Raw genomic sequence first — 16451 nt, 5'->3', positions numbered from 1 at the left:
ACGTCTTTCCAGGAAAAGTTTTACTGAGGACTCCAGCTTCAAGTTATAGTGTTCAGATATATTTTTGAAACTTGGAAGCAGGCTTCAAAAACATTGGCAATCTCTCTCTCGCTCGCCCATTTCCCTATTCACGCACAGCACCTCCCCTCCTGGCTCAGTAGTCAGTTTAGAGTTATTACAGTTACTTGGATTGTCTTTTAGATGGAGTACAATTATTATATGTTTGTGTTTTCAACTTTTAAGATTTTTAGCATTGCCTCAGCTGCATTAATAATATAGAACCTGATGAAATATTACGCAGGTCTGTCTTTGTACTGCCTAAAACCTGCACTGCCTCTGAAAGCATTTGCTACAAGATCTTGAACGTTTCTCAGCGAGATGCTGGCAGACACAGAAACTATCTCTATCTCTCTCACGCACGCACGCACGCACGCACGCACGCACACAGACCTACACAGCCTGTCCTCCCTCATCCCATCCCTGTCATCCAATAACAGGCTTGTGTGCTGTTTTTTTCATCAGTGTCCATCTCTGTAGACTTTGTCTGTGTGTGGCCTCTTGTTACTTTTCTGGTTCTTTTGATATTGTTTTGTGATTGTTCCCCCTCAACAGCGAGGCTGAACAAGGCAGTAGGCAGTTTTCCCCATGATATAAACCTCCACAACAACAACTCTTGCTGTGATTTAAATGAATGGATGTCTTTAACCACACACAACTTCTTCCCCAGTTAAATTATGACCATGTGTCCTTTTCATTGCCAACCTCGCTCAGAGTCTCATTCCCATGCACATTCACACCCAGGGTCCTCTCTCGTCCAGCAGCAGCTCCCCCCTGTCTGCTTTCTGTCCTGTGGCAAAGGGATTTGTGATTCTGTGCCCTGCAGGCTCAGAGGTTTGGGACCTTGTGCAGCTTCCACAGCCGCTGTTTGTGATGCAAAGGCAGCAGCTCTGCTAACACTTCAGTCTCTCTGCTTTCATTCTTCCATCCCATCATATCTGTTAGTCATTTGAGAGACGACACTCTGGGAAACAGCAGCCTTGTTCATCCCTCTGCTGATTGAATGCATGTGGAATACACTCCTGAAGTCACTCTTTTTAAGTGTATGAATGAACGTGTGTGTCTGCATGCTATGGGATCCTTGCTAATTTGTGCTTGCTTTGTTGCAATCCCGCTCTCCTCCCTCCCCTACCTCTTCCCCCTTGCACTTGCTTCCTCCCCCTCCGCTCGCAGGTCTTGCCAGAAGGGTCTCCATATATCTTGACAGGAGTAAGCAAGGAGGTAAGTGACGCCATTCTCTTCTCTATCCCCTCACTCCCAGAGCAAAGGTGCTGCACTAAACAGCCGGCAGTGTGCCTCTTTTTATGTTTGCTTCTATTCCCCTACCATCCCTCATCCTTTCATCTGTCTTGTGATGCTCCATCACTCCATCCCTGGCAGTACTATGAAGAAACAAACATTATTGCATTTCTGCAAGGGACACACAGTACTTATGTTTAATAAAATGCTAAGACTTGCTGTCCCTACTTACGGTTGTTACACAATTCTGGCTTTCAGTCCAGACAGGGACAGATTTAGCGCTTGAACTCTGTCATGTTTGAAACAATGGATTCTTCATTTCAGAAAGATATAGACAAAAGCAGACCTCGATTTGCCAGCTGAAATTATGACAGTTGTAGCAGTTCATTTAGCACAAGCTAATTAAGCCTAGGTTGGCTTAATGGGTCAGCTTACAATGCATCCTCTGCAGATGACTCTAGTTCCCAGGTGACTCGTTTTAAAAAGAAAACCCTGTAAAAGCCTCCCTTCATTATGATAATTATGATATCATGGTGCAAGACTGATGCTAAATGCTTAAGCTGAACTTTCCGGTCAAAAAGTCAGCATTGCAAGGCTGATCAAGAAAAATGTCAGATCAGATTTTTATTTAATTCTAACATGACTCTTGTGTGGTTGTCTAACTTACATACTTCTCTCTATTTTGGTCCGACAAGTAACATTTGAAATGTTTATTGCAGCAGTGGAACAAAGTTAGAGTTTTGCATCTAGGCTTTTACAAATGATTACATAGATATAATGGGGGAGTGATGAGTTAATATCTTTAACCTCCCTGCCTGTAGGTGTTATTTAGATACTGGCGTGAGGCAGCAGAGGCACTAACAAGCAAAGGGAGTGATGGGAAATCTTTGTTGTTTAAATAGACCGCCAAACTGGCAAGTTGTGGAAAGTGAGGCATAAACATTATCGTGGTAATGTTGGCTGTGGTTGTTGGAATCTAAAACCAATAAAGACGCAGCCTAGACAGGCCTGCCATGCCCAGAATTGGCAATAAGCCACAATTGGACAATCACTGTTTCAGGGAGCTAATTTATTTATGGTTATTTGACTGAAATCCATATCCAAAAACACAGGTGCTTATGTAAAGAAGACAATAACTTTTTTCTTGGGTAAGCCCAGGTTCTATTTTGGCACAGACACTGCCCTCATTACTCGTCTCACCTCACAAAAATGGCCTCTTTCATGTATTAAAAAAACTCCACTAATTTAAGCTGGTCCCGTAGGTGTCAGTGTTTAATTGGGCGGGTGTTGGTGCTGTGTGATTTTAATAGCACAGAGCCACCCAGTCTGTCTCGCTGGACGGATCAGCCCACTAAGCTCCACCGAAACCAGTGAAATGTGGGGATTGGGGCTGACAAAGGCTGGAGAATCTCCTTCTGGGGCAACTGCTTTAGTATGCAATGTATGTCACTGGAGGGAGAGTTTTGGGACAAAAACACAAGGGAGAGTCGGAATATTCTCAAGATGTAAAGTCAGACGTGGTTAGAAGAAGCAGATAAGTAAACAGGCCGATGTTAGATCAGATCAAATAAAAATGTCAATGTGGAGACTGTTGTGATGGTAGTGTTTGTTAAAGGCTGGTGGGAAGGACACACCCAACACAACACAAACCCAGATTCTGATTATCCATGTTGGAGTTTGTTCAGCAGTCAGTAGTTAAGTCCTGAACCAACTACTGTTAATCATGTTTACTCCTCTTCATTTACCTTCTTCTCATTCCTTCACCTGCAGTTGCTAAGGATTATGGATCCTTTTTTATTCCTCTGTTAATCTTCTTAATATGTGCCCTTTCTTGCGGCTGCATAGGTAAAGTAGGACATTCCTGTCATCTTGGGTTTAGGGAGGCAGACGCCATGTCCTGCTCTAAATTCCCCTACTCTCCCTGGTGCCTTGTTAACATCAGGTCTCTGAAAGTTTGCTAAATCCAGGACCAGGGACTTGGTGAGGAGACAGACGTACTTTTTCGTGTTTCATGAAAATGAGACATGAATCCTCAAGGTGGACTCGTTTCTTTTGTCTGCAATTTGTATTGGAAACTAGGCAACTGGTCATGTGCCAAATCGGGATGTGTTTCTGTGTAATAAATAAGAAATAAAACAAAATATTTCCCTTAATCTCATGTTGAGATTGGGCCTCATGTTTTTCAGTATGGGGCGGGTATGAGGGTTGTAGAATGGGAGTATTGGTCAGTTTCTATTCTCGGTTTTAGACCAAGCACAGATCTACACTAGTTATAATTTGTTGACCTTTACATACATTTATAAAGTAGAACTGACGTTTACATTAGAATAGACCTTAAATATGTTTGTGTTTAAGGATTTGTTGAATACAGATGTGCACAGTGATCTCAGATGTTAAATAATAATAATAGGGCCTCGGAAGATTAACTTTCTTATCCATATTTCAAAAAGTGTAGATTCTGTAAAGTCGCCTGAAGAGTTTTAATTTCCAACTGTTAGGGGTCTCCCTTGTTATGAATTATGTCAAAGGATTTGAGAATTTAATCTTAGTCCCCTGTCCACAAGTATCAGGTCAACAAGTGCTAATATCATGTTGGATATGGCTCCTTTCAACACGGTCTGTCAACCAGTCAGGTCAAAGCATTTTACCTCCCTTTACCTGAATGCCAGGCCTCTGCCTCCAAAGGTTAGACAAATGCCACAGCAGGCACGTCTCCCTGCCAGTCAGAGCACTCCCATAGTTTACATCATCTTCTATTAGAGACTGGTGTTTGCTGGGTAAGTCCCTGGTAATCCTGGAGAGGGTTTATTACCCAACTCCTGGAGGACCTTTTCAAAGCAAACAGGATGAATGAAGAGAGGGAAAAATGCTGAGGGAGAGAAGAACCAGGAAGGTCGACGTTTAATGAGCTGCAGTGTGTGGGAGAGCCAGTCCATTTCAGTAGATAATGGTACCGAATAAGAATCAAGAGGAAGGTGGCTTCTCCAGAGAGAAATGATTGAATCAAAGATATTTTTGCAAAGGCATAGATAAATCGTAAATTAAGGATTGCCTCATCATACTGTTACAGGCTCAGCATGATCTACCACAACTGTTAGGAGCCCAGCTGTTAGTTAAAACATTCTAACTTTATCATTATCATTATTTGGAAGAATATTTGATCTCAAGCAAAGAGGCCGAGAGACCATGCTTAAAGAGAAACAACATTAAAGCTATGTGTAATTCCTCCTCCGTAAGGTGGTTAGATTTACAGCTGAGGAAGCATTGCCCACACTGCTTTGCTCCTCCTCTTCTTTCTCTCGTCTCTGTTCTCCGTGTCTGTATTGATTTCTGTGTGGGTAACTAAGACCCGCTCAGGCCCACATATGTTCCCTCTCAGGCTGAATTTTCTCCCTGTTTTGAGCCACTGAGTGTTGACCACCGGAGACAAAACAGATTTAGTTTTTTCAGGTTTAAGGGTCATGGATCTGAGAGCTCTGACCCCCTGAACGCCCAGTAAACATTTTTGATTGGAGTCAGAAGGTTTTGGTCGCCTGAAGTGGAGAACAAAAGTGGAGTTAACAAGGCAATGAAGTGAGACTAGGGCAGTGGTTCTCAAGTTTGTGGTGGGGTGAACAGGAGACAAATATAGAGGGAAAACACTGCACATCAGGCTTTGAGTCCACCTCTCCTGTCTGAGCTGTTCTCAGCTACCCCAACAGAGAGAGAAGCAGTTAGAACCTGGAAGGAGAGCCAGAGAGGGATGATGGAAGAGATGGACAGAGGCTGGTCAGTCTGGTAAAGTAGGCTCCTGCTTGTGGCCCCAAAACTCCAACTTCTTTAGGTTTACTCTGTGTGAACTGGATAGCAATGTACATCTACAGAGGCTGGTGTACACCACACATACTCTCTAATTATTACACACACAGACGCCCTTATAATATCAATCTGCTATGGTGCAAGCACACCTGGCTTTTAAAAGGAATGGGAGATGTTGCTCTGATTGATTGTTTTTGCCTGATATGCCCAAACCACATTCATGTTAAATAAAGAGACTAAGTGCAAACATTAAAGCGTTTATAGCTCAAGTGTATTTGGACACACCCTAATTATGCTTATGCAATGCACTTAAGATCATGTGCTTTGATCATTAGAATAGAGCCCTATGTGATTTTTTTTTTTTTCATTCTAACATATACTGTATTCCTTAAATCATTTTTTTAATCAAATACCCACAACATATAATGGGTCATATAATATTCCACCACAGCCGAACTTCAGACATTTCCCAGCGAATCAGAGAAAACACCGGGAAGGTTAATCGAGCCATGGTGAAGATGGAGAGAGTGCAGTCTGCTATATCTTCTCTCATACATATTTTATTGTGGCTCCAGTGGATCTCTCATCTTGAACGAACACAGGGAGAATGGTGCATAAACAGGAAAAAAAAAAGCTAAATCTAAAGCTTAAGAAGGTTGGGTGACGTGCACTGCGTAGTTAAGAGGAAATACATTCACAAGTTTTAGTGTGTTGGGGAATATTCTGTTCTCCTCCCCTCTCATTGTAACCCAGATCTTTGTCTCTGAGCTGCCGGCTTCAAAGGGAATGCCTTCTCTCTTCTCGCAGCCTCTGAAATGAGCCTGCATCAAGCATGCCGCATGTGACTGTGAGCGCGCCGCTGACTGAGCACAGTCCTGTGAAGTGGTTTTCCCTGTGTGCTACCCCTCCTCGCACATAAGCCCACGCTACCGGTGGCGTGATGTGATGCTAGAGGGGGCTAGGTGACGTAACAGATTTGAAGTTGCCACATGGGGCTTGGGTTTCCCCAACAACCCTAGCCAAGTAAAACCAAGTAGGAAGGATGGTCACAGATGGTTCAGTTGAAGTAACAGTACGGGAAGTCACGACTCATGCAGGAAGCTCAGAAAGAGATGAGGAGAGGGAAAGATGCAATTATGCTACAAATATTCACAATTATTATTCAAGGCTAGGGAAGATCGAAGTAATGATGTCCTTGCATGAGAGGGGCCACTTAAAATGAAGACAGTGTTGAAGAATGAATATATAACACAAGTGGGTGACTGATAGATAACTATTGATCGGGAGAAAGCAGGAGGAGGAAGTGACGAAAACAGAGGGAGGAGGAAAGGAAGGAAGGGAGTGAGGCATGGTTCAATACTAGAGAAGAGAAAGTAAGGCTGTTTCTGTAGCATCTGTGGTGAAAGTGATTCTTATAAGAGAAAGATGTGTGTGTGTGAGTTTTTTCATGAGTACTTTTATTTCTGTAGTGTTTTTTCCTTGCCCCTCTACCACAACCTTACATTTACAAAATAGCATTTGAAAGATGCTCAATATAGCATCTCTCAGCTCCCTGTTTTATGTTAGATGAGGTTCTCCAACTGCAGCTGAACGCCCATTTATGCCAAAGTCATAGAATCCTACATCAGTATCACCACAGGGATCTCAAAGACATTACCAGATGGGGGCGGGGTTTATGATCTATACATCAGTCTATCAATTGGGGGCGATGAATCTGCCCTGACTTTACTTTTAGGGAGCTGTCATGTCCTCACTCCTTATATACAATCATTAGCTGTGTCTCAATTCAGTGGCTGCATCCTTCGGAGGCTGTATTTGAAGACTGATTGGGTCATAGCTGCCCGACTAGACTGTCCCATTTTGAAGGCTCCTATAAATACTGCCGACAAATTCATCATTCCATCCCCAACCTACCCCAGGATTCATTGTGCTTCGTCAAAGGGTTGATGGTGCTGCCAGGCGATGAGATGTCCAATGCTTGAGTATCACATTTCAACTCAACCAAATAGCTAATGGTACAAATGTTAAAGAGCAAAGGGGCATTACAACTTTTAGGCATGCCCAACTGCATCTCTGTTGCTAGGCAACAGCAATGAGGATGGGATGGGCTGGTGATGCTGAAAGCCTCTGTAGAGCAGACCCTCTCATTTCGGTTCAGCCTTCGCTGTCTACATGGCCAACGAAGGACACAGCCCCTGAATTGAGAAACAGCTATTGGTTTGCACACAGAAGAAGTAGTCACAAAGAATCACAAAAGAGAGCTTGAGAGAGAAGTTTAACTCCTGCCTTCTGTCTCCTCTGCATCTATTCACTGTGAAAGTTGGTTTTCTTTTCCAATTTATCTGTTTCCAACATCAGAAAAAAGTGGGGGGATTTTAGATGCTGCTCAACAATCTGACAAGGCTCTTATTTGAAGCGTGCCGATGCCTCCAGGCTGCAGCCAGAGGCCTGTGCCAGGCATCACTGAGCCAGCAGGCCAAGTGTGGCTGAGATGGCACTGCTCACTTCATTGCTGCTGTGACTGCCAACATATGAATCTATGAGTGTTGCTGTCTTCAGCTTCTCTTCCTTCCTCGCCTTCTCACCCGAGTGCCATCAAAGCCAGGACCTGCTGACAGGCTCAGTTACAGGGTCAGAGTTTGCATCTCCCAGTGGCTGTCTGGTCACGGAGGACGCAAAATGCAAAACTACACTTTGTCAGCACGAAGAATGTGGAACTTCTATCTAAAACACAAACTTTGCTGATGTGTGACGTGGAACTTTATAAAGTGGCATTAAAAGTCTCCCACAGTCTCTGCAGGAGGTGAGCATTTTTGTTCCTGCTGAGGCCTTTGTGGAGGATTCATTAGTAACACAGCGATGCAGGAACTAATCCTTGATTTAACTTGCCACATGTGGCAGCAAGAGCATCGGAAACCTCGCACAGCTTGTGTGTGCTGTGTATAAGAGGGACCGACACATGCTCAGTGTGTTTAACAGCTGTGTTTGTGTGAGTGGTGTGCCGTTTCATTTATAAATTAAATTAGCTCAGTTTAAAAGCATTAAATAAATACTACAGTCCACATTGTATACAGATTATTCACTAGAATGTAATATTGAATGCTCATTTGTCTGACATTTTTAGTTTTATTTGGGTGTTTGACAGGGTGGTCATGTAAGTGTCATGTCATCCTGTGACGCAGGTGCAGGTATGGTTGTGGACTGGGAGCAGGAGACAGGCCTCCTCATGACGTCTGGAGACGTGCGAGTCATCAGGATCTGGGACACCGACCGGGAGATGAAGGTCCAGGTATGGTACCCCCTGTTGATGCTGATGTCACAGTGCTGACATACATTTTGTATTTATTGATTAAGGGGAGAAACCGGCAGGTCTGTTATCAAAAATATAACCAATGAAATGAACAGATTAGTGATTTCTTTAGAGTCTCGGAAGATGGAGAATTGTTTTATCTGCTAGAAAAGTGTTGAAGTCCAAATCCAAACTTTATTGCCACCTTTTTGTAAGAGTGTCTCAGTGTGATGATGCCAATCATCTTGTCAAATGGAGGTATATGCACTGTTAGGTTGCAAGTGATTTTAACATGCAGCAACATTTTAAGCCCAGTTAGAGGGGTGTAGCTTGTGGCAAACATGAGGCAGAAAGGTACAAATCTAATAATTGTTTTACTTACTGCAGCTTCAATATCGTCAGACTTCATTTCACCAAATACATAAATCCATAACAGTGGAGTCCTTGCAAGTAGAAATATTCCATATAAATATCACAGATCGTTTCAAACCTCATTTTAAATCAACATCGCACAAAAAGTGGAGCAGGATCTGGAATGTATACATTTGAGCAGAATATTATCTGCCAAGGTTTAAGTGGTCCAAGATTTTCTGGAAGGTGTTATTATAGTATATTCACCAAATCATTGCCAATAACTCTGGTGATGCTAAACACAAAAGCATCATGTCTGTGATCCTCCAGTTTTTCACCAGTGGCATTTCAGCCTAATGTGCACAGGGTACAGTATCCTCCTATTTTGGATAACTAATGTAAATCTGTGGCTGAGAACCATTAGTGCGGTTTCTTTTTTTTTCTTTCTTTTTACATATCTAATGGTCCTTAGTGAGCTAATCATTGTCTTGATTGATGGACTTAATACAAGTACAAATGGCCCAGCCTCGCCTGTGGCTGCATATTGATGCTGCGTCCAACTGCAAATGAGCCAACAGTCAACAGGGCTCATGATTGATGATTTCCAAGAAGCTTTCGGGTGAAATTAGCCTTGTAACGACAGTATTACCTTGGTAGGTTTTGTTACACGTCTTTACCAGGGGATTTCTGTGTGTGTGTCTGTGTGTGTGTGTGTGTGTGTGACCACCAGGACATCCCAACCGGAGCAGACAGCTGTGTGACCAGCCTGTCCTGTGATTCCAAGCGTTCACTAATCGTTGCCGGTCTGGGTGACGGATCTGTCCGTGTGTTCGACAGGAGGATGGGTCCTAATGAATGGTAAAGCACAGCCTCTGACCTAATCAGAAAGTTACATTTGATCATTACATTCCATCTCTATTTTCCTCTTTTTTCCCATCACACCAATATTTAAACACACAGTTTCTGTGGGCATTAACTCCTACAGAGTCCTGCATTATTCACTTCTCTAATCTATCTTTATTATATGTAGCGTGCTGTAAATCTCCCTTTGGGGTTGGCACCACTTTTAATGGACCCTGGTGGCACTGCACACCCCCAGTTAGTTAAACATTATTTTAATTTCAGTCTCAAAGGGGAAAAACAAAGCAGTTAAACCTCGAAGTGACCCATAAATCTTTAAGTAAAGCTAATTTAATAGTTCCCCTCAGGCAGAGTTACATCGTTCAGCACCTATGTTGCTGAGGACACGTAGACAGGCAATGTCTGCCTGCCTGGAGGAAGAATTTAGGGGTTTGTTAAGCCTACGCTTGTTTTTGGCAATTTTTTTTACATATTTGTTAATTGATTATAATTGATTTATTTTAACTTAGCTATACATTGCTGGGAGAGTTAAAATATTTTTGATGTTTCTACCAGTTGTTTGGACAATCAGATGCACTCCCTGCCACACCCGTTGTCAGAATGCTAGTATCACTATTATATTATGGAATGTTGTTAATTAAGGTTCGGTTTAGTTCCATGAAGGTGGTCAGGGCAGGTGGAGGCGTTTTCTCAGCACTCGAGACGTCTCAGGAGGCAGCTCCTGCTTTATTCAGCCACGATTACATGGTGTCACCCAGTGGTTACTCAGCTGTATTACAGCATAGGGAGATTTTATTCATGTTTTATTTGTTTTTTTAGTAGCTTTCCTCTCAAGAGGAATGAACTCAACAAATTCAGACAAGTTCAAACACAATCAGACTCTTTTATCTAATATCATAACACTTCCCCCGTCTTCCTACTGCTTTTTATTTCATTGGGAAAAAAGCTTTTAATTCTGCTTTTGCAGTTTGGCTTAGAAAACACAGAATTTTTTTAATTGTTAAATATTGCATTCATTTATTTTCTTCTCTCTTTCATTAACAGTGTCCTGAATACATAGTAATGTCAGTTTTCATATAATACTTTTGCAATACTGCATATGCAGATCATAACTGAATATACTTCACTCACTGAAGTTAGAAGACTTCATTTAACACGTTTGTATTATTTTTACCAATATCGTACAAATGAGTGAAAGTTCCATAGGGGAACTGGGAGGGTGCTAGATGACAGAGTGAGACTGTCAAGGCTCCTTTTTCTTTATTTACTAGATTATCTTGTGTACGGTGGATTATTTTACAATACATCCTCTGGCTTTAAAATTTTTGAGTAGCTTTATTGTTGTGGTCATTGTTTTGGGCTTCTGAGCAACAACACAGTTCATGTCTATCCAGTCAGATCCTTGTGAGGACACACTCAGTTACATGTTACCTGTACTGACATTTGTTCTGTCTGTTTTGTGTGTGTGTGTGCAGTCGGGTGATGACCTACAGGGAGCACGGAGCCTGGGTGGTTAAGGCTCATATACAGAAGGAGACAGATGGGCAGATTATCAGTGTCAGGTACACACCGCCTCTCTTCCTACTTGGATTTGAATTCTATCTTTTCTCCCTCACTGACATTGTTGTTCTCCACCAGTGTCAACGGAGACGTTCGATTCTTCGAACCCCGGACACCAGACTCCATCAACATGCTGCAGACGGTGAAGGGGTTAACAGCTCTGGACATCCACCCACAGGCCAACCTGTTCGCCTGGTGAGTCTGTTTGTGTCGACTCAGGTCCCAAGAAGAAGCTTCTCGAGTGTCCTTCACTTTAAGATCAGGTCCAACAACCAGAGCGCTCTTCCTGTCTTTGCCTCGAGTAAAAATTAAGTCACAGCAGAAATATTGATTTTCTCTGTTTACCTTTGAACTGACTAACAGGAAATGATTTATAAACTACTGACCGTCTTTAAATGAGTCAGACAAAACAAAATATATGTCTGGAGAATACAATTAACATCCATCTATGAGGTGAAATTTCACCCCAAAAAATGAAAGCATATGATTAATGTTGTGTTTAAAGCTGAGACACTGCCTCAACTCACTGTTCTCTATCTCTCTCTCCCTCTCTCTGTTTGTTCCTCTGGCCTCCAGTGGATCGATGAACCAGTTCATCGCTGTCTACAACGCTAACGGCGACGTGATCAGCAACATTAAATACTATGACGGCTTCATGGGACAAAGGATCGGGGCCATCAGCTGTTTAGCCTTCCATCCTAACTGGGTAAACAAACACGGATCATCATCAATTAATACAGAGCTCGTACAGTTTTAAATGCAGGCCTGTAGTTATCAAGCACTTCACAATAACTCTACATTTTGGTTATTTATTCCATAATAATGTATAATATTTCATAAACCGATGGTGTTAAGTGTTAAATATCTTAAATAACTTCAGTAGAACTGTTTTAGAAAGGTAGTGGAATATAAAGTAGCACCAACCTATTGAAGTGTCGTGTCTGAAGTCGGCTTTAGGGAAAATCTAAACTGCTACCAAATTAGCATACCTCAGCATCACTCAAAACCTTGAGACACAAGTACTTGTATTTCCTCTGATTGTTGCTCCTTTACTTTTCTCACAATAATAAAGGTTCCACCAACAATGTGTCAGTCTGTGAACGTTCTGACCTGCTTGTGTGTTCTATTTTAACCTCTGCCAAGGTGGTTACGTCCGTTGGTCTCTTGGTTTATTTATTTGTTTGTTTGAAAGCAAGATTATGCAAAAACTCCTGCATGATTTCCATGAAACTAGTTTGAAGGGTGTGGCATGGGTCAGACAGAAGAACCCACAGGGTGTTTATCAACGTTTCTGTTGATTTCTCAGAGAATAGTTAATGGCTCTTAATGAACTATTCTGGCATCTTTAGGGAATATATTGATATTTGTTAGTTTGTGCAACTTGGTGCAGATCCAAATAAAAGTGTTGAAATGTGGTTTAACAAGGGGACTGTTGGCCCTGGCGTACTATTCTGAGTTCCATTCTCGTTTCAGTAGAGTGACTCAGGTTTGGTATGAACTACTTTGTTCTGGTGTCTCATGTAGCAAACACGTCAGCTTCTCTGCTTGTTACTGTGGCCCACTGCCAAGGGGGTTAGCATTAGCTAACTCTATATTACTCCATTAGAAGCCTTTTATTAGATTACCAGGGTATCAGTGAAGGGAATAAAGAAGGGATTATATTTTAATGGGATGTTCTCAACTCACTGTCTGCTAGAGTTTACACTGATTGTGTGACTGTCTTTTCTCTTTGTCTCCCTCCAGCCGCACTTGGCCGTAGGCAGCAACGACTACTACATGTCCATCTACTCAGCAGAGAAGAGACTCAGATAACACACCAGCATTCATCGCACCCCTCCCTCCCCACCAAAACCACCACATATGACTTCTGACCCCGAGCCTCCAGCTCTGGATGTAAATGACTTTTTTGTCGTTGTACATATGCAATTACCACCCTGAATGTTCTAGTGATGGCTGCTGACAAAAACTGCTACGACTATATATATTATTATTATTATTATCATTGTTTAATCACATTCTTATAATTAAGCTAATGATTGTAGACCTGGCTGTGCAGAGGAGTGCATATATTTAAATAGCATATACAGAAGAAGAGAGGATCTATTTTAAAGAAGTGGTACCCGGCGATCACCAGGGCTCCTCGTCGCCGCACAGCAAGCATCATTCCTGAACGAGCTGTGACCCCACATCAGATATGGCGAGGGAGGGGTCTCCCAGAGGACGACACGGTTAAAACACATTCACTGGTGCAGGAAACACGGACTGCGGGTCACTGCTGGACCCTGGTGTGTTTATACATTTATTTTAATGGCTGACTCTCAGCCAAACTACGCAGAGGTTTGCTGTATTGCTGCACTGCCAGCTGGACATTTGTAAGGACACAGAGATGTTGGACTGCACTCATTCTATCCTGACACATGGACCAGGAAGACATGATGAGTGTGTGTTTGTAGATTGTGTGTGTGTGTGTGTGTGTGTGTGTGTGTGTTAATATGAATTATAGCACAGATGTGCCCCACAGTGGGCCTTGGGCTTGATGCCCAAACAAGACGCCTGCTCCCATGCTCTCCCTCTCCCTCTGGCTTCCCTGACCCCAGCGTGCCAAACATCATATTTTCCTTATTATGGCTCAGATGGGTGTTTTTGTTGCTTTATTTGTTTTGTTTTTTAAATTATCACCTTTAATAAGGGAAAACCTTGATTGCCTCGAGGACGATACATAACCTCATGTCTAGCACAGAGAGAGGAGGTCTAGATACAAAGCACCCAGTCATACAGGGAGCCTGCGGTTACCTACCTGCTCTGCAAAGCAATAAAACATAAACCTTCCTGCGATTTAGCCTCAAGCCAATAGACACATCAGCCATTAGCCTCAGTCTGAAGGTGACAGCAGCGTAGCTTGCAACAGTCAAAACACTGACCTGCAGGGCCCCATGGTGCCACACTACAGCAATACAAACCTCCCATCTCCATTCACAATCATGTAATCATTCTGAGATTCTTTTATATACTGGGGTACATTTCACCCCATCAACTCAACACATCAGTTACAGCCAAAATATCAATGAAATTGATTTTCCTGTGATTGTCTAAAGTTTCTGCTCATCACTACGTCCACCACCACACAATGTGGAATCAAACAATAATGAAAGAATCTCTGCAAAATCTCCCAGCCGACAGGCACACTGCTCCCAAAAGCTCATTGCGTCTCTATTCTGGCTGTTGTGTGCTGGTCGGCTGGAAACGTGGATAGAAATTGACCCTAGTTGCTTGTTGCTTGTCTAACCACATGAAGGGTCGGCTTATTACTAGTGAAGACGCAGCCCTCGAAGCATGCAGCACTGTAGGTTTATAGAACTTGTAGTCGCACCAAGAATCACCTGCCGCCTCATGGTCTGGACTGTTTTTCAATCTTCTGTGAGACTTTTTCCAACTTTGAGTTTCTGTTTTGATTTCATGACCAGACTTGTTTGTTGTTGCTTTGATTTTCCTGTTGGAGGCATGATATGTGTATGCTGTTGAAGGGGGTGGAGTCACAGCTGCCCATCTTTCCTAAACTCTCTATACCTGTAAAGAATCCTTTCTCTCATTTTTTTTTTTTAGGTTTTTTTGGGCAGTATCTCCATCTTCTCTTCTCTGGGCCTCAAGCTTTGCTTATTTAGCATTTTTTAACCCTTTTCTCTTTCCGTTTTGAAATTGTATGTTTTTAATTCTGCTGGCATTTCGTTTGTCATGGCCTCAGTAAAGTGGCAGGAAGAAAAGAGTGGGGACAGCCTTACCCTCACGCAGACACACACACAAACGCACACACACACTATCCTGCCATGCACCCTTCCATTCACAACATGACCCCAACACTCCCCCTCTCCTCCCTTTCCTGCCACACCCACCTCTCCCACTCAGTTTCCCATCAGACATCCCAAGCTTAGCTTTTTCCCAACAGAAGGAGTGGACTTGTGAACTGGGAACACACAGTCTGTAACCGGTTGCAGTCGAAGTCACCACCGTCACTGAGCTTCCTTAGCCGGCCTCAGCTGCTGCACCGGCTCAGCCAACATAGTCAAGGCCTTTGCTCAGACACACATTCATCTCCAAGCATCCTGCTTTGAGTTTTAAGATTTTAGACCTGGAGAAAAAAGAAGAGACTTTAACAAATTAGTAAGAAAGGAACACTGAAACTTTTGACTGCTTTTCTGACTGTGGTTTAAAGGACAGGAGATGAAATCAGTGAAATAAACCAAATACAGCACCGGACTGTCTGGAATATACGTTTTTGAATCAAAATACTGCTGTGACTTCATCAATACTTCATCTGAATCTCTCTTTATAAAACCATGTTCTCATATGTTTGGAGCTGTTTTATTTTTGTATATAAAAAAAAGAGTGCTGTTAAAAAATACATGTACAAAATGACAAGATAATATTTAAATATATACAGTGCAGTGGGAGGCAGGAAGCCCAGTGGACTCATCAGAGGCCTTCACTCTATTTTTACTACCTATTTCTGAACTGTAAAATACTGAAGGAACACAGAATGTATGATAAAAACAAGAACCCTAATAAGATGTGCATAAGCATTCACGTGCTCACACATCAATGAAGCACCTCAAACTGAATTCAGTCTGATCTTCAGAAACTTCTGTTGGGAACAAACCACAACATTTTAAATTTATCATTGTTAAAGATGAAACAACAGAATTAACAACAGCCAACAAGATGAAAATAATGTTAAATGTTCCAGTTCTACACATTTCAAATTTTAAATATGTTACACAGTAGCTGTGTCTCAATTCAGGGGCTGCATTTCAATACCAATTAGGTCTCAGCAGCGTGACGACTATTTTCCATTTTGAAGGCTCCTACAAATGCGTCCTTCCATCCCAGAGAAGTGATGGATCCTGCCCGGCCCAAGCTATCCCAGGATTCACCGGCTTCTGTGATGAACTGGTTTTCAAAGAGGTAATGGCACAGACAAGCGACAAGACGTCCAGGGCTTGAGTACCACGCTCCAACTCAATCTAACAGCTAATGGTACATGTGTTTAAAAAAAAAAAAAAACTTTCCCATCATTTCCATCTGCAGCTCTGTTGCTAGGCAACAGCAATAAGGATTGAACAAGCTAGTGAGGCAGATCACAGAAGGCTTCTGTAAAGCAGACCGTCTCATTTGAGTTCGGCCTTCAAGGTCTACCACACAAAGGAGGCAGTCTTTGTGAACTGAGACACTAGTGTTACATACTTCCTGATGGTAGATTCATTATTTAATATTGAACTCTTTCAGGCTCCATTTTAATCAG

At 42.4% G+C, this 16451-nt stretch overlaps 1 protein-coding gene across 1 annotated transcript in view; it reads left to right on the top strand.

The window, feature by feature from the left end:
* rptor (regulatory associated protein of MTOR, complex 1) overlaps nucleotides 1-15409 on the top strand; it is a 153715-nt gene extending 138306 nt beyond the window's left edge. Inside the window, 6 exon segments of the mRNA XM_047342165.1 lie at nucleotides 8277-8383; nucleotides 9465-9592; nucleotides 11071-11157; nucleotides 11234-11350; nucleotides 11732-11861; nucleotides 12899-15409. Coding sequence (XP_047198121.1) covers nucleotides 8277-8383; nucleotides 9465-9592; nucleotides 11071-11157; nucleotides 11234-11350; nucleotides 11732-11861; nucleotides 12899-12967 — 638 coding nt within the window. The 3' untranslated portion in view covers nucleotides 12968-15409.
* Nucleotides 15410-16451: the final 1042 nt, after the last annotated feature.

The sequence above is a fragment of the Hippoglossus stenolepis genome, chromosome 2 (genome assembly GCF_022539355.2).
Source record: "Hippoglossus stenolepis isolate QCI-W04-F060 chromosome 2, HSTE1.2, whole genome shotgun sequence".
In the NCBI taxonomy this organism is placed as follows: Eukaryota; Metazoa; Chordata; class Actinopteri; order Pleuronectiformes; family Pleuronectidae; genus Hippoglossus; species Hippoglossus stenolepis.
The sequence above is the reverse complement of the archived record's forward strand: the minus strand, read 5'-3'. Positions and strand labels throughout refer to the sequence as shown.